General features: G+C 41.8%; 1 protein-coding gene across 2 annotated transcripts in view; it reads left to right on the top strand.

The window, feature by feature from the left end:
- The window catches only part of LOC121299787 (SH2B adapter protein 3-like), a 63459-nt gene that overhangs the window by 31021 nt on the left and 9275 nt on the right, over positions 1-23163 (top strand). For both annotated transcript variants that reach the window (XM_041227852.1, XM_041227851.1), the window contains exons 3-5: positions 15563-15664; positions 19262-19356; positions 22567-22664. In XM_041227852.1, coding sequence (XP_041083786.1) covers positions 15563-15664; positions 19262-19356; positions 22567-22664 — 295 coding nt within the window. The remainder of the gene's footprint in view (positions 1-15562; positions 15665-19261; positions 19357-22566; positions 22665-23163) is intronic.

Raw genomic sequence — 23163 nt, 5'->3', positions numbered from 1 at the left:
TGGACGAACTTCTTGTACTTTTTGAAATGTAAAGCACAGTTGCCGACAAGTAATTGTGTATTGTACCAGTAGGTAAAGTATTGCAGAGGTGAAATGTACACAAATAGACAGTTTTACTTACTGTAGGATTTACACCAGTGCTGTTTACACCAGGTGTTATGGGTGGGTTTGGGGTCACAGACATTTCCAAGGAAATATGATTTATTTGGTTTGGTTTCCTCTCCCACAGTGACAGCAGTACTGCCCTTGTGCACACTGTGCAGCGTGGTTATACATGCAGCTCCTTCAAGCCATGGGTGTAGGTTCCAGTCAGAATCTAAGGGTTGCTTAAAAATTGGGAGTCTTTTTCTCACTTACAAATCAATGCAATTAGCCTTTTATGACTTAAAACCAAAACTTTGTCTAAATCCTGGAAGTGTTCCTGTTGCGTGTGTGATTTGTTTGTTTAGCAAAATTAATTCTGAAAGTGTCTAAACACTGTGGATGTCTTTGGCACTTCAATGCAACAATAAGATTTGTGCCGGAGTGACAACATGTCGATGCATGTGTTTTGCTTTGAAAAAATGATACAGATAGCTCCTGTAATGTTTCACAAGATGCATGTTACTAACATTTTTGTTCCTTCAGTATAAAGATATCAATGTGTGCATATTTAGTGTAACACTGAAAATGATTGAGGGGCACTACAGCTCGAGGGGAATGCTCACTTTGGAATTCTGGAAGTCAACAGTATGTCAATAGCTAGCTTGTGTTGTCAGCTACAGTCTTTGTAGGCTGATGATTTGGTAACAAAAGAGTTACTTTTTTTTGTTTTTATCGTCAACTAAGGTATTTTATCTGCTGGCAGCTGAATTCAACTGAGTAAAAAAAAAAAAAAAAAAAACACACAGGGTACAACATGTTTTTAAGTTTGATTCAGTACTGGAATGCAGCCCCATCGTATGCTGTAACATGTAAGTGATGTTGAGTGAGATGATATTTCAGAGGCCGTCACTCTGAACTAACAGGGAGTTCAGAATTGTAGAGATGGTTCACATAACTCTACCAGTGCATTGGTAACTTTTGAAATTTGTACTCACCCACTTTCAGAAGTTTGGTACAACTAGTCCTCGACTGTGCAAACGTAACTCATCCAGTTATACGTTGTCATGAAATCGAGTATTCTGCCAGTAAATTAAAAAGGTTGGATCTAAAGACATATGTCAAAATTAAAATTTTGTTTTTTTCTTAAACTGATCACCCCTGCACTGACTGACATTCAATGGATCGGAAGAGAGAATACACACAGAAATTTTAAACATGTAGGACACCATTTGTTTTGTGTCTGTGTGTGTGTGTGTGTGTGTATACACACACACACACACACACACATACATATGTATAAATAAATAAATAGTGCTCTCGTCTGTTTAAGAATTATAAGGGGAGGGGCTGCATTATACTGGGTAAGCAATGTGCATTAAGTTATTTTAATTGTATTTTAGCAAATATGTTTTCCCTTATTAGAGTCAAGGGTTTTGTGGAGGCTGTCTGCTTATCTTTCATCCCTGTAGTTGAGTACAATACAGTACCATGCAGATGTTCTGTTTCCAGCAGAAGGCACTGCCTGGTTTCAGCTGTCTCAGCAGGTATCTGTCAAAGACAGTGCTGGGCACACAGAAGCTCCGTTACTGTTGTCAGCTCTGTGAACTAGGACACTGTGGACCCTGGTCTTACATGACATTGTGATGTCATGGGCACTTATTCCTTGTATTACATAGCCCTCTCTGCTGGTACTGTTCTGCACAGAGCTAGAGGGAATTACATAGATGTTAAATAGAAATACCTTCAATAAAAGGGGTGAGGTTAAGAATTTGGATACTTTTGAACCAGTTACAAAGCACACCTTTAGGAAGATTCACAGTTCTTTTGTTCAGTAGCACAAATGAATGACTTTTTGTGTTGAAACTGCAAAACCAGGCAAACAAATACTACACATATTTCTGGATCATGTAGCTAATACAGTAAATGTACATCATTGTTGTTTGTTTCTTTTTATTTTCTAAAGAATGCGATGCTGCTTTTTCTTCAAGAGTCGCTACTCGGTAAACTCACAGTAGATGCCATTTCCAGCAACGTTTTCCATGTCAGGATATGAGCCCCTAAGATAAGCGTTTCAGTACCTGTGGATAGAGTTGTGCTTTCAGATTGCATATTAACTGATAGTGCTGCAGAGTTCCAGCAGCCCCCTTTAGGACTGCATCTGGGGGGGGGGCGGGACAGACATAAAACCCTTGCTATGTAGGATTAACAAAAGAGTCAATCATAACACTCTTCAGATGGTAATGAACCACTTCCATTAATAATTCAACCCTTAAGTAGAGCCTCAAACACCGTCCTTGTATTGCACATAACTGTGGACAACTACATTAATATAGACATACACTCGCACACACACTTACTAAAGCAAACAGCAGAAACATTTAATCAGCACCACTTTGTTAATGGGCTAATGGTTTTAAACTGAACTGGTTGCTCAGGGGTTACAACAACATTACTTTTAATGCCTGAAAAGCTGCTGTATAATTCAGTCAGTCCATCTTGATACAGCATCAGCAGCGACATTAGGCAATTTTGTTATGTACTGATTTTTTTTTTTTTTTTTGAGCGAAACCGTTTTAAGGACAATATTTTCATCATGGGTATAAATAAAGTAACAGCTTTCTTAAAAGATGATTTAAAACCGTACGGGTCATGGCACACCTAGAGTTTCTGTGGTCTGTCTGGCAAACACAGTTCTCTGTACTAGTTGACTCTGCACTTTTTTTTTTGTCTTGTTCAGTACTGAGAATTTTTCATTCTTGGTATGCCTTCGAGTTTTATCTAGAAGAGGTGAGAGATTAGGTACAGGGTGTAATGGATTAGGTTGGGTGAAGGTGGTGGAGCAACCTGTGGATAAGCCCTATTGTTTCACATCCCTACTTCGGTCAGCTTATCTCTTCATCAGACCGTTTGCTTGTCACAGATAGCAGAGAGCTAATCCACCAGCCACTCTCTCGGTATCTGAGAAAGAAAACAAAACACTAAAAAGGGACTTTTTAAAGCTCAGAGAAAAACTTAGAAAGAAAATCTGCCGCGTGCATTTCTTTCAAGACCAAGCGCCACGAAAATGTACAGTACCACGCATGCTTGCTGTGTGTCACTGCATCTGCACTGAAAAAAAAGTCTATTCACAGAATTTTAACTCATTATTTAAACAGTAAAGTCTGTTTTTATTAATAAAGCACAATGTTGATAATCATGAAACCAGTTCTGTCATTTGTCATTTGAACCAATGTAAATGGGGTCCACTATTTCCACATGCATTGCACACTTTTATAAAAACGTTAATTTATTATAGCACATTGCCCACCTTGCTGCGTTTTGTGATGTCTTCAGCCTGTCTGTGCTGTTCTACAATTAACTACAGTGTTTTATTTTTCTCGTTTTCACCTGGACTTACTTTCCAGCCCTTTGACATTGCAACTCCCTTTGAATCGTTGCTATTCCCCTGACTTGACCCAGGAAGTGATTCTTATCATACTAATACAAATGCTACACATCAATGTGCACATTGTAAGTATTCCATCTGAAAACCACACCTCGATTAACAATCAAAACCTGATCTTGAAACAGGATTTCGTACTGTTGTCATTTTCATATGTTCTTGTTAAAATGAAATCTTTCGTGCGTTAGAATTTTGATCACATACTGTACAAATGGGTTATTGTAATTCAGTTGACCTTAAATGGCTAATGAGTGACAAATGCGTTTGTGTTTGTGCGAATGTGGTTTCTTCTTGTCTTTAAAATTGTATTTGCTGTGTTTTTCCTTTGAGAACAAATTGTGCTAATGAAGTTTTGGTGAAAGTAGCATTGAGAGTCAGATGCCATGTCTTTCAATGGTAATGTCAGCTTTATTTAGATCTGCTGCTGATTTAGATCAGTTGACTAACCCACCTTAAGACTTAAGCATGTATCTACTGCTGAGAGTAATGACTGATAACACCAATCTCAAGAGTTTGTGATGTTTAAAGTCATCATGAGTGAACTTTGAATGATGGAGATCATCCGTGATGTTTATCATAAAAATAATACGTTTTCCTGCATGCCCCCCCTATTCCATTCTGCAAACCAGTTCATGTTCTTCAGGTAATGGAAGTGCCAGAGCTAGGGACAGGGGAACGGATAGCGAGGTTTAAAAACGCAAAATCATTTCGGTTTTCACTTGAATAAGCCTGCTCATTGTTGAAGTGGCAAGGGGTGGCTTGAGAGGATGTCGGCTGAGCTGCATGTGCAAAACAAGCAATAAAAAGGCTATTGAACCAGGGCCTGGCTGAGGCATGAGAGTGGAGAAGCATAGTCCTGTTTGAGGTGTGACTGGCCTGGAATATTAATGCTGAGCAGTGGGAATGACAAAGGCAGCACTGTGTGTGTGTGTGTGTGTGTGCGTGAGCCTGCCTGCAGCTGGGACTGAGCAAGGCCTCGGACACAGCTGCAAGCTCACACACTGTGCACTGTAGGAAGGGGTTTCCTGGCCCCCCAGGCCCTCAAGGGCCTCAGCGAGGGAGCGGGCCCTCGTGGTGAAGCCAGCCTTGTTCCTGTGGCGCGGTGTAGCATCTGCATTCCCTGTGCTGACTGGGGAAGCTTTATTTTTTTGTGCGGAACGCTGAACTCGACTGATGTATTTCAGTGTACAGGAAATTTGAATTTCACAGAAATAGACCGTGTGGCCTAGTCTGTCGTTTGCTGTGTCTGCAGGAGTGTCAGCGACATTTCTGTATTTTTAATGTATTGAGGTAAGGGGAGGGGGCATGGTCCTTTGCGTTAATTATGAGCAGGAAATTAAAGCAAGCCTGGTTCAGGTCATTTATTCTACGTCGTGCAGTGAATAAATCTATCCCCATTTAAAGCGTATTCATTGGAGTCCACTGTATGTTACTCTTTTATTTTTATTACAATAATGTTGTTTCTTCTTTATTACAGTAACTTCATTGCTTAGACTTGTGGAATTGGAAGTGAATCCATAGTACCATTATTAAATAGGAAAAATCGAATACTTTGCATAAGGCAATGTGGTGAAGCCCAGCCCCTCCCCTGCCTTCAAGGGGAGAGGAGCTGTACTCTGGGCTGTGTTTTGTTTGGTATCACCTTGAAGTCACAGGAAGTTCAGAAGAATAATTCTAGTTCCTATATAGGTCAGCCAGTTTGCACTTGACTGGTTGATGTGCTCAGGGTTTTTCCCCCTTATCAGGTTGTGAAGTGAAATATGATGTTTTTACAAGCTCACTAACGACAAGCAACCCCTTTCATTTTCTACGCATTTGATCTCAGAAATGCGAACATGTGTTCCTGGATAATACCTTGGGTAGATACTGTAATAACGTCACAGGTTTTAGTGCAGTTTCAGCATCACTTTTGTGTTTCTTTAGGATACTGTCTCCATCTCCTGCTTCCATTTTCAGAATATCTTTGCAACAGAGAATGAACTTCTTTACATTTGTGTGTTTGTGTGTACTGCATCAGCTGGCTTGGCAAACATTCCGAAGTTCTAGTCATTCTTTGTATGTGTTTCACTCAAACTCTGTTACCACGTTCCATCAGCCGAATCTTAAGTTCTAAACAAAAAAAAAAAAAGTGCATTTTTAACAGTTTGTATAGCACGGGCTGCTGTATTGTGATAGCAGTGTGTTGTATAGTTTTGGTTTCTTTGTAGTTTCCTTTAATTTGACTTATTAATAACAATGGTGCTCTAGAGGTGTGACACTGGCCTCATTCACAGAAATACAGTATGCTAAAAACATAAGCGAATGTGCTGTAAGTAGTTGTTAACTGGGTGTAACCCTGTATAATTATTGTATGACTTGCTTTCATATAAGATGCTGACAACAAATTAGTCGGGGTAGCCAACTCGACTCACAAGTTAAAGTGTAGAGGACTTAGATGACCTAAAACTGGGCATAATTACGTTTCAGTTGCTGACCCTTTTTGTAAAGTAACACCTGCTCAAGATGACTGTGTTATTGCCCTGTGTGAGAGTCGGAGGCTTGCTATAGCAGCAGTTGTTAATAGTCACTGTGGAAGTGTGAGATCAGCTCTTTATCATGTGTTTCTCGACAGGGTTCTGACAGAACGACGGCTGGCGTGGGAGCATCATAGTGAAAGCCAGCCTTGACAGTGTAAACTTACAGCACGTGCTGGAGCAAGCTGTCCTATCGCTTCACACTATGACGTGAACAACCACCCAGGCTGTCTGTGACACAGTGCTGCAGTGCATCAGTGACAAGTTCACACGTAGTATTGTGCCGTACATCGCAGCAATGTGCTATACATCTCGCTGTTTAATTACAGCTGTGGCCAAAAAGTTTAGCATCACCCTATAGAAGGAACTAATGAAACCTGTTGAGTAATGTTATGTTAACATATTGTTACATACCGCTTTGTAGTTGTCCATATACGTATCAAATTGAAAAATGTGACATTTCAAAATCTAACATGAAATACTGTACTGCTATTATGGCTTCCAGTAGACTTTTGTGACATTATTTTGTAGTTTCTTTGATTACATGATGTTAATAAAAAAATATATAATTGATGTTCATATATCCTATTTTGTGTATAATTATGTCTCAATCCTAAAATTCTAGGTGATGCAAAACTTTTGGCCATAGCTGTAGATAGACCGCTGATTACAACCTTCGAAAAGACCGTTTTATCATAAGTTTTACTGTGTACACCTTTTATTTCAATTTATTACTGCTACTAAATGTTTAAAAGAAACTCATTCATTGTCGTGGTTGTTGCTTAAACACAGTATTTCTTTAAGGTGGGGTTTATAGTTTACTGCAGTAAGTGTACACAAATATCTATAAACATGTGCTTTGTATTAATAACTTTAAAAACTTGTTTTACAAGAGTAAGCTGTTCAACTCTTGCATGATTAAATCCGATGCAAACAATCTTACTAAAGCAGCTGCTTGTTACCCTGTTTAGTTTAGCAGCCCATTTAGAAGCTATGAAATTGGAAATAAATTAAACAATTCCTTGATGCCTTACTAGAGTTTGTCAGCGAGTTTGGTATTGACTGCCCTGGGGAGCGTCTTGTGATACCTTAGCCCTCTTTTCACCCCTGCCTTTGCGTTCAGATGGAGAAACCAGCTGTTGGGAAGCAGTCAGGTCAGAGCTGAAGTTAGTCAAACAAGTATTTGATCTGGTGGCTGTTGCATGGGATATAGGAATACAGATCAATGCATATCATTAAACAAGGGCAGATACAGAACCCAGTGACAGAGAGGTAGTTTATGTTGTCAGAGATAAAAGGAAACCTAGTTCAACAAACTAGCTGTTTTATCAATGAAGATAAACTATGCCTTGATTTTGTTTAAGGGAACTTTGTGAAAAAAAGTTCAATACAGATCTTCTTTAACCTGTACACTGAAACTCTATGCAAAGAAAGATATCGAGCATTATCGCTCAGGACTGATTGGTCAATGTTTATTTCAACCAACGATTCGCTCACTGGTACACGTGGATTCCAGCAAAAAAAGGTCTCCCTCTCCTTTACAGTAATGTTGGGATGAACACACACGCGCACGCACACACTCACACTCACTCTCACACACACACACTCACACTCACACTCTCACACACACACACACACACACACACACTCACACACACTCACACACTCACACTCACACACACTCACACACACACACACTCACACACACACACACACACACTCACACACACTCACACTCACACACACACACACACACTCTCACACACACACACACACACACACACTCTCACACACACACACACACTCACACTCACACTCACACACACACACACACACACACACACACTCACACACACACACACACACACACACACACACACAAACACACACACACACACCCACTCACACTCACACACACACACACACTCACACACACACACACACTCTCACACACACTCACACTCTCACACACACTCACTCTCACACACACACACTCACACTCTCACACACACACACACACACACACACACACACACACACACACACACACACACACTCTCACACACACACACACACACACACACACACACACACACACACACACACACACACCTGTGATACTGACACGGTGATGGGCTCACAGACACATTGCCCATCATTTCTATCCACCTCCCTTAGCTAAGAAAGAGTAAGCCTTGCATTACATCCACTTTCCAGCACTGGAAATGGTACAAAACTGAACATTGTCCAATGCAAACACATGGTATTTTCTATTTATCTAGCAGCATCAAACAGTTCTAAGACAGAGTGCCTTTTATTACCGGGGATCTTTTGCATCCAGATTTGTAATGGATTGGGGATAGCCATGTTTTTCTCATGATTTGGGTGTCAGGGGGGCCTGTCCAGCTGGGGACTCAGGGACAGAGATTTTCAGAGCTTCATTTGAGATGGTGCCTGGAGGTAAGTGACCCAGGCAGGAAGCCCCGTCGCGTTTTCATTCTCCACACTATTAACAGAACTCCCCAGTGATCTGAAATGGTCTTGACCCTAAAAGACTGATCATCTGTGGTCAGTTAACAGGGACGAAGTTTACATGTTCCGCATTGTTCCAGGTTTCTCACGGTATTGTCAGGCTGTTGCAGCTTTAATGTGAAGAGCTCATGTGGGTACATGTGATAAAAATTGAGAATTTGAGGCAAATAGTACAGTCTACAGTGTTGTCTGTGCATGCTTTTTCCAGAGGTCCAGGTATTACTGTAAGCAGAAAACAACTAATATAAAGAACAAGCCAAGGACACAGAAAGGTCATTCTACACAAAATCAGCCAATTTTTCCAAGCTATCAGACTATAATACCCAACATAGCAGTTTCCTAACTCCATTATTTTCATAGGTTTTTGCTGAACCCATGCAAGTGCATACAATATACTGTACTGCTGAAAATAATTTACCTTCTGCACGAGTACCATGGCACAGTTTAATAGTGCCATGATGGCATAGGATGATTCTGCCAGTAATACCCCAGGCATCTAAATCTCTTGCAGCACAATGGGATGCATTGAGGCTTAATTATGAAATATACAACTTGCATCAACATCTGATTTGTCATACTGGATGGAAATAAGACTCCCTTTGCATAGCAGTTTGAGCCATTCCTGGTTTTACTAGGGGTTTAATAAAACACACATGCACTTCTTACCGTTACACTGGGGCTGATCAAGCTTGTATTAAAACCTGGAAAGGGTGAAACTCCTAAGCAATGGGATTCATATTTCCATCCCTGCATAACATGGACAACACAACAGTGACAGTGCCAAATGTGTGTCTTCAAAGTTCACTATATTTGCATTTGCAGCCTGTTGATTTGTACATTTGGATTCTTATCCCAGCTCATATGCTTTCTCAAACCCCAGCCCCAGCCAGCTGCACATTGTAGATTCCTTTCTGGCATTTCAATTTTAATCAAGGCTGCTTTAGGGGGATTTTTGCCATTTATCGTGGGTTCAGATCAATGCATATCAAAAGATCTAGACCAAGCAAGACCACCCACATCTGCTGTCCTTCTCTGCACAGAGAGGTCTCCACCGTAAGGAAAGGGATTTGACACTGAAGTGGGCTCTGAGAGGAACGATGTGTAGGAATTCAAACTGTATTCCTCTTAAATCCTGTGCTTTTAATCTTGGCGTGTGTAAACAGTTTACATGCTGCTTTGCGCTATGCAAACACATTACCCGCAAGGAATAAACACCTAATGATAAAACAGTAAAAGTATTCCTTCCTATCGTGTTCCGGCGGGCCCGATAAACAGCCTTGCAGACAGCACAGCAGAGACTCTGTGCAGCCAGGCCACAGAGAGCCACAAGGGAAACTCCTGTGTGGCTGTGCTGCAGTGTGCACAACCTGTGGAGATGTTTTGCAGTTTGCCCATGACTGTGCTATGTGTGTACCACAGTTTACCATGTTTTATTATGCTTTATCATACAACACTGTGCTTTACAGTGCTTTCCTGTGCTTTACCATGTTTGTTAAGCTTTCTTATGCTCTTACTCTGGAAAGCTTTATAAGGGAGCTGCCGGTTTACAAGGAGTATTCGTTCACCTGTTCTACTTAAGTGCAAGATTTTCAGGCTTGGTTACACCACTATTCACTATATTTTGGAAACTGTTCGCCTGGAACTTTTCCAAGGACGTTTGTTCTAATGAGTTAGGGAACGTTCTGTCCATGTTGATCATGGGAGAAAAGTGGTCATGGTCGTTAACTGTCAGCCATCAAATCGGACCCCAGATTTACACAATCGGTTTTAAAATAAACCTTTTCAATCCTTTATTTTGCTTCTTGCTGTTTCGTAGGAAATTCGTTCAAGATGTGAATACTTTAAAGAGAAACTAGACCGAAAGGCTGCCACAGCTGACAAAGGCTCGACTATCCTGCTGAAATGGGAAGTGTTTCTTGGCAAATATTTCTTACTCAAATACTTGAAGTTATAATAACCTCTCGCCCACGACCACATGTGCCAATCCCCAGAGTTTTTAAAAGGGAGCCCAGTTCCGGGGCTGGTGAGACCAGATCCCTTTCCTGCATTAACTGACTCATGTTTTTCTAAGGAAAGCCTTGTGGTCACACTTTAACACAGACGACCCGACATGACCATGTGGACCAGTATGAATGCAGCAGCACGTTATCCTCAGGAGCTTTCAGTTGATCTCAGTTAGCCAGTACTGATCATGACCATGTGGACCAGTATGAATGCAGCAGCACGTTATCCTCAGGAGCTTTCAGTTGATCTCAGTTAGCCAGTACTGATCATGACCATGTGGACCAGTATGAATGCAGCAGCATGTTATCCTCAGGAGCTTTCAGTTGATCTCAGTTAGCCAGTACTGATCATGACCATGTGGACCAGTATGAATGCAGCAGCACGTTATCCTCAGGAGCTTTCAGTTGATCTCAGTTAGCCAGTACTGATCATGACCATGTGGACCAGTATGAATGCAGCAGCACGTTATCCTCAGGAGCTTTCAGTTGATCTCAGTTAGCCAGTACTGATCATGACCATGTGGACCAGTATGAATGCAGCAGCACGTTATCCTCAGGAGCTTTCAGTTGATCTCAGTTAGCCAGTACTGATCATGACCATGTGGACCAGTATGAATGCAGCAGCACGTTATCCTCAGGAGCTTTCAGTTGATCTCAGTTAGCCAGTACTGATCATGACCATGTGGACCAGTATGAATGCAGCAGCACGTTATCCTCAGGAGCTCTCAGTTGATCTCAGTTAGCCAGTACTGATCATGACCATGTGGACCAGTATGAATGCAGCAGCACGTTATCCTCAGGAGCTCTCAGTTGAACTCAGTTAGCCAGTACTGATCATGACCATGTGGACCAGTATGAATGCAGCAGCACGTTATCCTCAGGAGCTTTCAGTTGATCTCAGTTAGCCAGTACTGATCATGACCATGTGGACCAGTATGAATGCAGCAGCACGTTATCCTCAGGAGCTCTCAGTTGAACTCAGTTAGCCAGTACTGATCACGACCATGTGGACCAGTATGAATGCAGCAGCACGTTATCCTCAGGAGCTCTCAGTTGATCTCAGTTAGCCAGTACTGATCATGACCATGTGGACCAGTATGAATGCAGCAGCACGTTATCCTCAGGAGCTCTCAGTTGATCTCAGTTAGCCAGTACTGATCATGACCATGTGGACCAGTATGAATGCAGCAGCACGTTATCCTCAGGAGCTCTCAGTTGATCTCAGTTAGCCAGTACTGATCATGACCATGTGGACCAGTATGAATGCAGCAGCACGTTATCCTCAGGAGCTTTCAGTTGATCTCAGTTAGCCAGTACTGATCATGACCATGTGGACCAGTATGAATGCAGCAGCACGTTATCCTCAGGAGCTTTCAGTTGATCTCAGTTAGCCAGTACTGATTTTGTTTTTTTTTTGGTTTTTATTCCTCCGAAATGTGCTCCTGCCAATCCATAATTTATTGCACTGCGGATCCACAGCGAGGTCACCAGACCTATAGTGCTGATGGCTACCTATATCTGATGGCTCCACTGCAGAACAGCAGGCGCCCTGTCGGCCACAGGGGTCGCTGGTGCGCGGTGAACCGTGGATTCCCCTGCCGACCTAAGCCCTCCCTACCCGGGCAGCGCTCGGCCAATTGTGCGGCACCCCCTAGAAACCTGGTCATGGTCGGCTGTGACACAGCCTAGATTCGAACCCGCGATCTCCAGGCTATGGGGCACACCTTGCACTCCACACGGAGCGCCTTTACTGGATGCATCACTCGGGAGCCTCCTAGCCAGTACTCATTATTAAATTGTTAAGAAAATATATTTGGAAAGATTTTTTTTTTTCTTTTCCTTTATTTGCAAAGCACTGTTCTTCTCATCAGACATGATTATTATTTTAAATTGATTGCCAGCTAGGGACAACTTTGTTCCCTTGCCAACATGCGTTCCCAGTTTTAGCCTGCAAGGTTCTCCTTTTTCATGTAGAAGAGATATTCGACGACTAACTCTGCTCCCAGGAATACCATAAAGAGACTTATAAAATTAGACAAACGTTCCTGTGCTCCCCAATGTTTAATTCAGTAGGATTTCCATAAGATTCAGACAGACAGAGACAGCCTCCCTTGGATAGCTGGCACTTCACCAAACCCAAATGCACTATCAAGCAGCAGCAAGAACAACACTTTTATTGACAAAACTTCTGAGACTGGGACAGTCTTTTGAATTCTTTTGAGAACTCTGTAGCTGTAGTTTAGGTGGTTGCTTCTCTTTGCTTTATTTGATCTATGCCTGGCAATGGGGCAATATGGGCTTGGGTAGACTCTGAATCTGGTGCTTTAACCTCCTATTAGGTATCTAAAACCAGTCCAGCCATATTTTTGTGATCAGGCATTTTCTTGAAACAGAAACCTGTTTTAAAACTATTCCCTGGGACTGTCTAGGGCAGTTTCTGAAATGAGAACACTATGGCCATATGCCTCCCACTGCTTCCCTTTGATACCTTCTATTGGCAAGTATAGTGTTGGTGGTGGCACTCAATGACACCCAAAATAGTAAGCACCAAAGCACTATGCAGACAGATATCCACATGCGAAAGGTCATTACAGAATGAGATTGCAGAGAAGGCATAAAACTTAATGAGCAGTATCAGCGCTTTACATCTCCCAGGGTTATCATCAGGCTGAGAGGCTCACCGTCACGCTTCCTGTAGCAAGAAAAAAAGCAGAAGCTTTTCCAGGAAAAGAGAGCCCACTACTTCAAAGTATCTCTTTTTGTTTAATCATTATTTCACTCTTTATCTTCACCACGATCTTCAACGTTTTACAATACGAAGAAAAAAAACAGTGCATGAAAAAGGCCTGAATTAAAACTGCAGTAGCATTTCGTCGCTCACTTAATAATTTTCATCTTTGCTTTTCTGCACTGTGTGCTTGGTGTTCATCCATGGTGTGAAAGACTTACAGTACAATACATTTGAATACTTTTCATGCAGTGCAATAAGCATGCTAGGTTTCCATGGTCCTGGCCTTACTGGCGCACAATGGTGCTTCCCTGCGGGGCTGCTTGGCTGCTGGACTGGTGAATTTATAGACCATCGTAAACTCGTGCCCCTTGTGTGGCTCCCACATATTTACTGGTTCTCTGAGACCCGAGCCCTTCACTTCTAAACTGGTCTAAATAGGTTTCCATGGCCACCCAGAATGTAGAATCCATAAACTAAATTGGTGTGTGTGCATAATAGGCTTGTATCTAACACACATAATCTGTCAGGGTTTTTAATGGTCACAAGGGAATGCGTAACAGTGGCATGTCAATGCCAGGGACAGTAAATCAACATTAAGACCGAGGCAGCAGCACAAGCAGCCTGGCACATGGTTAAAGGGGCTCATGTCGGAGCGCTGCTCGGGCACAGGTAGGGCTTCACTGAGTGTTTTGGAACCCAGCCTCCAGCTGGATGCTCTCGAATAACGTTGGCAACTGCTGTTTGTTTTAATGGTGTGGTGTAAGGTTGCAGGCTTGGTGCAATTGAGAGGCTGCTGTCTCAACTATAATGTGTTAAGATATGGGGATAATGTAATCATTTGCCCTTTTGGGATATGGTTATAAATTCTGCTTGTGGATCATGTTATATGACTCTGGGTGCATTTAGGATTCAAATGAGTCTTTTACTGTAGTGTATTCACCAGATCAAACCTACTCTACTTGATTATTCTTTTTGTAAAATCCTATGGCAGTGCTATCTTTGAAGACAATGTAAATATTTGCATTACTGCTTTGGTGAAGCAGATTAATAAAAGGATTAAAAGAAACTGATGTGGAGGATTCATTGGTGTAGATTGTAATTAATTTTAAATAATTGCAACAAATGAATCCACATGTTAATTTATAGAGCTTCAACACATGTGGAGCCTCAGATTATTTCTTTAGGTTTAGTATTCATTTAGATCTCAGAATGCAGTGCAACACTGTGATCATTTGATTCATGCTACAACATGCAGGATGTGATACAGGCGCTGGTGGCTCTAGGAATCTACACAAGGGATACTATTCTAAGATTCAAATATCGGAAGGATTAATAGTAGTCTTTTTACTTTATTTATTTATTTATTTATTTATTTATTTTAGCAAAAAAATCATTGCAATTCTGGATTGCTGGGCTCTCAATTTAGCAACTGTTCTCAAAGATCAAGACATTAAATGAAATTGCATTTACATTTCATTGCATTTTGTTGTAACAACTGCCTTGACAACCAAAGTCTATTCATACACATTTGTGTGATTCCAGAAAGAGTTTCCAGATTCGCCCAGCACAGGAAGTGCTAGTCATTGTGGAACACTGCGTAAATTGTGAGCTGGCTAATTGTTTTCAGCAGTTTGGTCATGGAGGAGGTGGTTATTTTTCGCTCAAGGGACAGAAACAATGGGGTTTCTTTCTGTGAGAGTTTAATGACCGAGTTCTCAAAATGATTCTTCTCCACAAGGAGCCCTGTGAGCTGAGCGTTTTCTGAACTTGTGAATTCGCAGGAATGCATGTCTATGAGTTCCAGGGATTAGTGCTGGAAAGTTTAAACAGCTCTCCCAAAGCAGGCAGGGCTCACTGGCAGGCTGGACTGCCCTTTGGATTTGTTGTTGTGTTTGGCGAGTGAAGGGGACAGGGGACATGGGACGGGGGGACGGGGACTCTGTATTGATAAACCATTTTAGTTTCCCTCCAAAATTGTGATCCTGGATCTAAATCGGGCGTAAATTTATTATTTTGTTTTTGTTTTTTGTTTGCTAATTTCATTTATATTTACACAGTACAGGTACCGTAGGTCAACCTCTGGCTCACTAGTGCCCAACTTTAACCTGTCATTTTAATCAGTCTGCCCTGTGTATTCAAGTCTGCATTGAAGCATTTTCTTCAGATTAGCCCAGTTGCCAGTTACTGTAGTATTCAGGAAGTGTGTTGCATTGAAGGCTCCTCTAATCTCTTCCAATGGGTTTCTCTCCTGTCACAGAGCACCAGACCCCAGCTGAAGGCTCTCTGCTCTGATATAACTGAGATACGGAGGTGTAACCGGCTGGAGATGCCAGACAACATGAACACGTTTGTTTTAAAGGTGAGTCTTTTCACAGCAGCACAGCCACCCCAGCGTGCTTGCATGTGCAGCATTGCAATAGCAAGTTGTATCCAGGTATCGGGGCTTGTAATGAAATGGCTTATGTGAGCTGAGAGTTTCATGTGTCAAAGTAGCCAAGCAGTGTCTACAGTGAGAGCAAACTATTCATTTATATTACAAAAAACATGTGCAGAATTATACCTTTTTTTTTTTTTTTTTGCGGAGCAATCATATTTCCTAACCAGTTAACATTTTTCTGTAAATGTAGGAAATAATACGTTGCTTTGCATTTAGATGTAGAGAAATGTATATTAGTATCCAAAAATGATATCAAGTTTCTATGCACTTGCTTTTATGCACTTATCAGTAGCAGTTTTACATTTTTGTTTTGCTTTGCTGGGCTACAGCTGAACTGTCAGACATCTTTCATAAGCACCTGCAGGTAATATTGGGAGCAGGGGGTAGTGCTGAGGAACCATTAACAAACCTGAGATCCAGCCAGCGAGATGTGTTTTCTTATGAAGCATGAAAAAAGAAAAACTGATGTGAAGAATGTAACATTCACCAAAGAATCCTATTGTTGTATAAAACGTAACAACGAGAAACTGAAAAAAACAAGCCAACAAACCAAACTAGTCCGTAAACAAAGGAACCTAATCTTGAAGCAAGGAAGAGGAATTCCATTCTGAAATGCAGTCTAGCCAGGCTCTGTCCAAACAGTGGAAGGCTTATTATTGTGCCACTGAACTCAAGTCATCGTCCGTTCTGCTACTACAAAGGGGGGGCGGAAAACATGAATGTTGGAGTTAATTCATCCTAATACTATCTTTCATTAGTGAGACATCATTCAGACCCTGAACGCTATCTTCTTTATACACAATACACCCTACTTTCGGTTCATTCATGTCTGAATCAATAATTTGCCAAGTAACACAAACTCAGTGGCTCTCCCTCTGTTCTGCTGCATTGAAGAAGACGGAACACTGGTCTGTCTTGCACATTATTCCTTCAGATTATAATAAGTGCTCGTCTGTTATTCACGTCGTTATTTGTTTAAATTTCAGGGGCGATTTTCACAGAGTTCTTCTACTAAATGCAGAAGGTAGTGCTCTGCTGAGTGAAGTTTCCGCAGGAGTGTAACATCTGGAGCAGACTGCTCTTCCAGATGGTGGGGAGTCTTTGATGTACTTATGTACTAGCTTACTGCTTCCCCTGCAAAGGCAGGGGACACCCAGGATATGATTCTACGCATTCCACAGAAATCACTAAAACCACACTCCCATCGGGGGTGCAGTGCTGCATTAGTGGTCATGCCCAGAACAGATGGGATTAAAATGTTAAATGCTTTTACTGTTTCAGTAATTTGCTATGAACAGACAGTACACCAGTCAATCAATTACTGTGCATAAAAGACAATTGGATTGATGTGGGTTCCTCCACAGGGAGTATTGCATTGGCACTGACAATTCTGCTGGTTAGGAAGGCATAACAGTTTTTACAGTGACAAAATGCCCAGTGAGCTCCAGTAGACTGCTACAGGGCTGACCTTTGTCCTCCAGAGGCTGGTAGCTCGCAGACATCTACTGTAGGAGGCCTGGGCTCTAGGTAATTGGCTTGTTCAGCTCTCTTGAGCTGTTGTACAGAATTTGCTGCAGCGAAGGAACATAATTGTACGTTATGAAATTAAGATGAAAAAGACAACGCAGCAAGTTTGGTGTGTTGCAGAGAGCTGACGAAGAACAGCCATCGTTCAGTCTTGATGTTAGCTTGATAATGCAGATGTCATGTATGACGTATCAAACCACTGCAGGGTCTTCCCCTAAACCTGGATGTTCTTTATCATCAAGCTGCAAGATGTGTCACAAATTCATCTGAATCCACGCTTCATTGTTACTGTGTGTTAAACTAGACTCACCCACCACGTCACCGTTGCCACATACCCTTCTCTGACTACCTCAACACTTTTGTGATTCACTGCTCATCCTGGGAAGTGTTGAGAGGCTATTGCCGTGAATTCTTTAAAGCACCACTGTTTCCGTGGATCATTAAATGTGTCCTCGTTAATGACATTTGCTAACCGCTGGCTTTGATCTGGGCTGCTGTGATTCGAACTGCCTTTTTTTCTGTGTTATGTATAAAATAAACAATGAAGAATGTTAATCTGAGAGCGCCTTCATTCATCCATTCTGATTCTAAGAAAGGTTCATTGGAGTAAATTCTTATGGAGCAGGTCTCAACAGTTATTTAGCAGAGGGTGATTAGACAAGCTTTGTAATATCAGTTTTAAGGTACAACAGTACAGTGAAGATGACCTATCTGCACAAATCTTATAAGGTTCGGTGTAGACAGCCCTACAGTAGACTAAGCAGGGCTCTTTAATTCCAGTAGCACACATGGTGAACTGAAGGCGAGTGTTCTGAAAACCCGTGAGTTTAATATCAGCTACAGAGACTGAATCTCAATGTCGTAATGCTGCAAGTTACTTTACAATACGCCGTATTGCACTGAGACGGGTTTTAAATGTGTTTTTAACAGTTTTATATTATCGTTCGGCGATATTGATTTAATCACTTTTTTTGCTCCTAGTCCAGAGAAGCCTTGATCAAAGACAGCGGCGCAGAGAAAGCTTTGCCACATGAAAGAGTGCCTCGTTCTGCCAGAAACACCCTTGCTAGTTTTGATGTTTTTCTGTTTTTCAAACAAGTACAGATTCACTAACTTTCTGCTCTTCATAAACTATTTCAAATGCATTTAGTGACCCTAAAATTTGAAGGGTTTTTTTTTTATGTTTTTACATTTTATGTTATGTTAAAGGTGACTTTCCCCCCTATTTCTGACTGTCCCTACAGCGACATGTTGTGCTACTGTAAATGTTCTCGTCAGACTTCTTCTGTACAAATATATGTACTATTTGTAACGTGGCTTTCACTTTTTAGCTAATGTTAGCATTTAGTTTATTATCTAAAGCCCATGTACAGTAACACCAGGCCTCTTTTTCCAGCAGGCTGTTTTCACAAAGCATCTCAAATCAACACTTTGTTTAGAATGCGTGACTTGAACTGTTTACATGGTGAAAATTGCTTTAAAAATGACCTTTTAATAAGACGTTACCAGAAAAAATTCATTGGGCTTTACTGAAATAGTTTCTGTTCATGCTGTTGTGTGTACTGCACAATACAACAATTCTTCGGGGATGGAAATAAGTTTCTTATTGCATAGCAGTTTCACCCAGGTCAGGTTTTATTACAACTTGATTAGCCACAGTGTAAGTAACAAGCTGAGGTGTGTCTTACTAAACCCAGAGTAAAACCAGGAATGAATCAAACTGTTATACAATGGGAGACTTATTTCTAGCCGTGTTGTTCTGCTTGTTTTGCTAACATTATGGCATCTCAGGCCACGGATATGAAGGGGTTTACAGACGAGTACGCAGTCTGTGAGGCAGGCAGCGTTTCCACACAGTGATGCGTTACAGACAGAAATAACTAGCCTGTGAAATGGGCCATGCAGACTGGACTTCTTGTTCCTGTTCTGTAAAGTGCTGATGAAAGTGTTCACTCTCTCTCTCTCTGCTTTTTTCCGCTTTCTGGTTTCCAGGTTAATCACTTCCCAGGCAGTGTTATATTTGAGACTGATAACGACCAGCAGCTGAGTTCTTGGACTACAGAAATTAAACATTGCATCAACGCAGGGTAAGTTGCTTAACATCTTTTGTTTTCAAAGATTTGGTTAATTGCCAAGCACTGAAAATATTGCCCATATACATTCAATTCTATCAAGTATGAAGAACGAAGGGATTGATTTGATCAGCCTATACCCTTGTTTGATAAGCCACAGCCGGATTGTTTTTTGGAAAATGTTACAGCACTGTGGGAATCACCCCGGTTTGCATCAACCACCTGCCCATGGTCATCCTGGGATTAGACCTAAGAATAGGTTGGTGGTGCAATCCAGGGGGATTCCTGTGTGCTGTAAAATGCTCTTACAAAATCCAGCTGTGGCTTATCCCATTTGGGTATACAGAACTCAAATCGACCCGTTAATGAAATGAACACCATTTTAACTAAATACATCTTTAAGTTTTTCAACAACCCAGTGTTGGCTACTGTACATGCATGCTCTACACAAACGCTTCCTCTTGTATGTAATTAAGTGTAATGGTGTGTCTAATAGCACAGGCAGATAAAAAGAGGACTGAGCAACTCTGCTGAGAACAGCTTCGTAGCGGAGTTCCTTCCAGAGCAGCACTGGCGTTTCAACCTGCCTGCAGACGTTCCAGTGATACGGCAGCTCAGTGTACCCCTGTACCTCTGGAGTGACCTGTTTCCAGTACCTCCAGTGTGTTCCCTTGAAACAGGAAATACACGTTTGCAATGCCTGTGAAACCACTGTAATGCATACTGTCAAAACCAGGGACAAAGATGTAGAAAACCTTGCAGATTGACATCATCAAAATGTTTCAGATCCCTGAAATGTTTACAAGCAATGGTTCCTTCAAACAGGTTTGAAAGCAAGTGACTAACAGTGGATTCAAAGCTGCAAAAAGGAGCAGAATTTGCAACTCAGTATTGTTCTGTACATAATGGATCCAGCAGCAATCAGCCGGCCCATTAAATTACCAGGCAGTCCCGCCCACAGCACACAGAACTCTTCCTCTGTGACTGTTTAATACAATGACCACAGCATAGCTATTTTTACGGTTATCAAAGAGACACTGTGTTTAAATCGAGTGGATCAGTTGACAATAGCTAAAGACTCTAACATACATTTAAAAAAAAACTATAATAAAGGAAGTGGAGCTCTAGCAGCAGACCGCTGCATTGCATTGGGAAAGGAAACATATGGAGGTGTAATCTGTGGGCCCCCTTCACGTCTTCACTTTAGCAGATGTGTAGCCAGGTTTGAGTTGTGGCAGGATAGTATTGTGCAGAGTTTTTTGTGAAATCCCTCAGCTCTCCGCTTGGCCTGGGATTGTGGCTCGCCTGTGTGGGGAGACAGCTGTCCCGGACATCAGAGACTTTTCAGTCCCTGCATTCACAGTGCAACCACGCCAATATTCCATTTACAATCGGAATATTCTGAATATCTGTATTCCCAAATGAGCTGTGTGGGACATTCCAATTCCTCCTTCTATTCCAAATAATAAATCTGTGCTTGTTTGTGTAAGTACCTTGTTTTGAATACCTGCCTTTGTCTGTCTCTGTGCTTGTGCGAGGCTAGAGATACTTCATACGTTTTGTAAATGAAGAAAAACAAGAGTGAAATATTCCATTCCACTTTCACGTAAGGAAATTATTCTGAATATTGAATGTTAATACGTGTGTCCTGCTGGAAGTCTGTCGTCACTGCATCACAGCGCACTGAGGTCTGGAAGCAGAATGTCATCAGCATCCAGACCAAAGACGCAGCAGCTAAGACTTGCATTGCCAGTAGAGCGAGAAAACAGAAACCTCCACCAGGCATGCCACTTGTAGGTCCTCATGAAGACAACTAGAAATATCTCAGCAGTAGGGGCAGGTCCTGTGCACCAAGCGTTTCATGTAAAATATCGTCTGCAACAGAAACACCATTGTTTCCAGAGCTGGAACTGTATTTGCAAGGCCATGCCTGTGTGTCTCGTAGTGTGATGTAATGGCAAGGAGGGGAGGGGAAGACTGCCTTTGCTGAATGTGCACCAGTCGGACTGTAAACAAGATCTCATTTTTGCTATGTAGGGCGCATGAATGTAGTAATCAGAAAATATTTTCCCACATCATATATTTGGTGTGTTGGTATGCCATGTTCAGACCAAAATAAATGGATTCGCACTGCAAAGTATATGAGGCATTCAAAATATATGACATTCTTAAAACTTTAACGACATTTTTCTTTTATGAACATTGTGATATTGCAAATAGCAGCACGTTGTCTTACGTGTTAGCAATGAAAAATATTGACTAATTCATAGACAGCAACTAGCATGGTGTCTGGTGTACAGATTTTGTTGGTTGATGGTTTGAGAGTGTGCTAGATGCAGTTGCATTAGATATTTCGGGCATCCCCTAGGTTTTGCTCTGAGATCTAAGTTAAGAACCTGTGACGTACAGCACCATCTACATGGCCCCCCTCTGCTTCAGCCAGCGATAAAGCCTGGAATGGAACAACTGCTGCTACACAGGGAGCCAGGTGCATCCCTGCTCTGCCCGGTGGCATTGCCTTCTGCAGCCCGGTGGCGTGTGTCTGGCTATGGGGGAGGAGGAGGAGCTGCATTTCCAGACCTCAAGAAAGCCTCACTGAGAAGCTCTTCCTGTTACTGGAACACCGAGAACAGTGTCAGCAATTAATCACAGCGTGATTTACACAGCTTGGCTGTGCCAGGAGCTTCCTCGCCGTGACTGCTCACATTTCCATGATTTACAGGCGTGCTTCCTGAGCAGGCTCTCTCTCTCTTTGACGCTGTCTCTCCTTCCCTGTATCTGTTTTTTATTTTTGATGCTCGGGTCTGGACAGACACAAAGATAAACAATGCTTAGAGGTTAAGGGGTTAGTTTTATAAAATGAGTGCTGTATTTAGTTTATAGTATGGTTATTATTAAAAGTTATTTATTTAGGACTAATCTACTGAGATGCAAGCATCTCATTTTTCTTACATGATCTATGCCTGTGGAGTCTGGGATAGTAAATAGGTGTCAATGCAAGTACCACACACACACACACACACACACACACACACACATCTGTATAGGAATGTATGACTGCACATGAGTGATTTCAACAGAGTAGTGCATTTATTGTGTGGTTGATCATTTTTTTTCTTTGGAACAGCTTGCACACTTAGATGACTCTGCATTAGTGAGAAGATATCGTTTAACATGTTGTAAACGCAAGGCATGTACTAAATGGTTTTGTTGGTGTCGTTGCAGCTGGCTGGAAGGAGCCGATGTGGAGCTGCTCACTACATCTCAGGCTGACTCGTTTCCTCCTGGTACCGGGAGAGGCAGCTCGGACTCCATTAACCAAGGTGAGCCCTGGACACTCACCAAAGAAATATGACTGCCATTGCATAGCACTCATCCATTCCTGGTTTTACTAGGAGTTTAAGAAGCTTGTGACCTGTACAATGTGGCCAATCAAGCTTGTAGTAAAACCTGGAATGGTGAAACTGCTACTCAATAGGAGTCTTATTTCCATTCCTGTAGGTTATTACAGGAATTTAGCATTTTCTTTGCACAAATGGCACTGAAGCCTGGCTTAGTCTGCAGTGCCACGGAGGTACACACCTAATATAGAAATCCTGTATGTAATCAGGTTGTGGTGTTTATTGAATGAATGAATGAATGAATGAATGAGAAAGAAGACACATGCTTTTTGCTAAAGTGCCAGCACAGTTTCCTGTTGCTTACATTTCTCTTTATTGTTGTTCTGCAATGTCCAGTTATACCCTCCAGTTCCTCTTGAGAGAGTGTGGTTTGATGTTTCAGACTGAATCATTTCACTATTTTCAGTTCTCTGATTTTGCT

The sequence above is a fragment of the Polyodon spathula genome, chromosome 25 (genome assembly GCF_017654505.1).
Source record: "Polyodon spathula isolate WHYD16114869_AA chromosome 25, ASM1765450v1, whole genome shotgun sequence".
NCBI lineage: Eukaryota > Metazoa > Chordata > Actinopteri > Acipenseriformes > Polyodontidae > Polyodon > Polyodon spathula.
The sequence above is the reverse complement of the archived record's forward strand: the minus strand, read 5'-3'. Positions and strand labels throughout refer to the sequence as shown.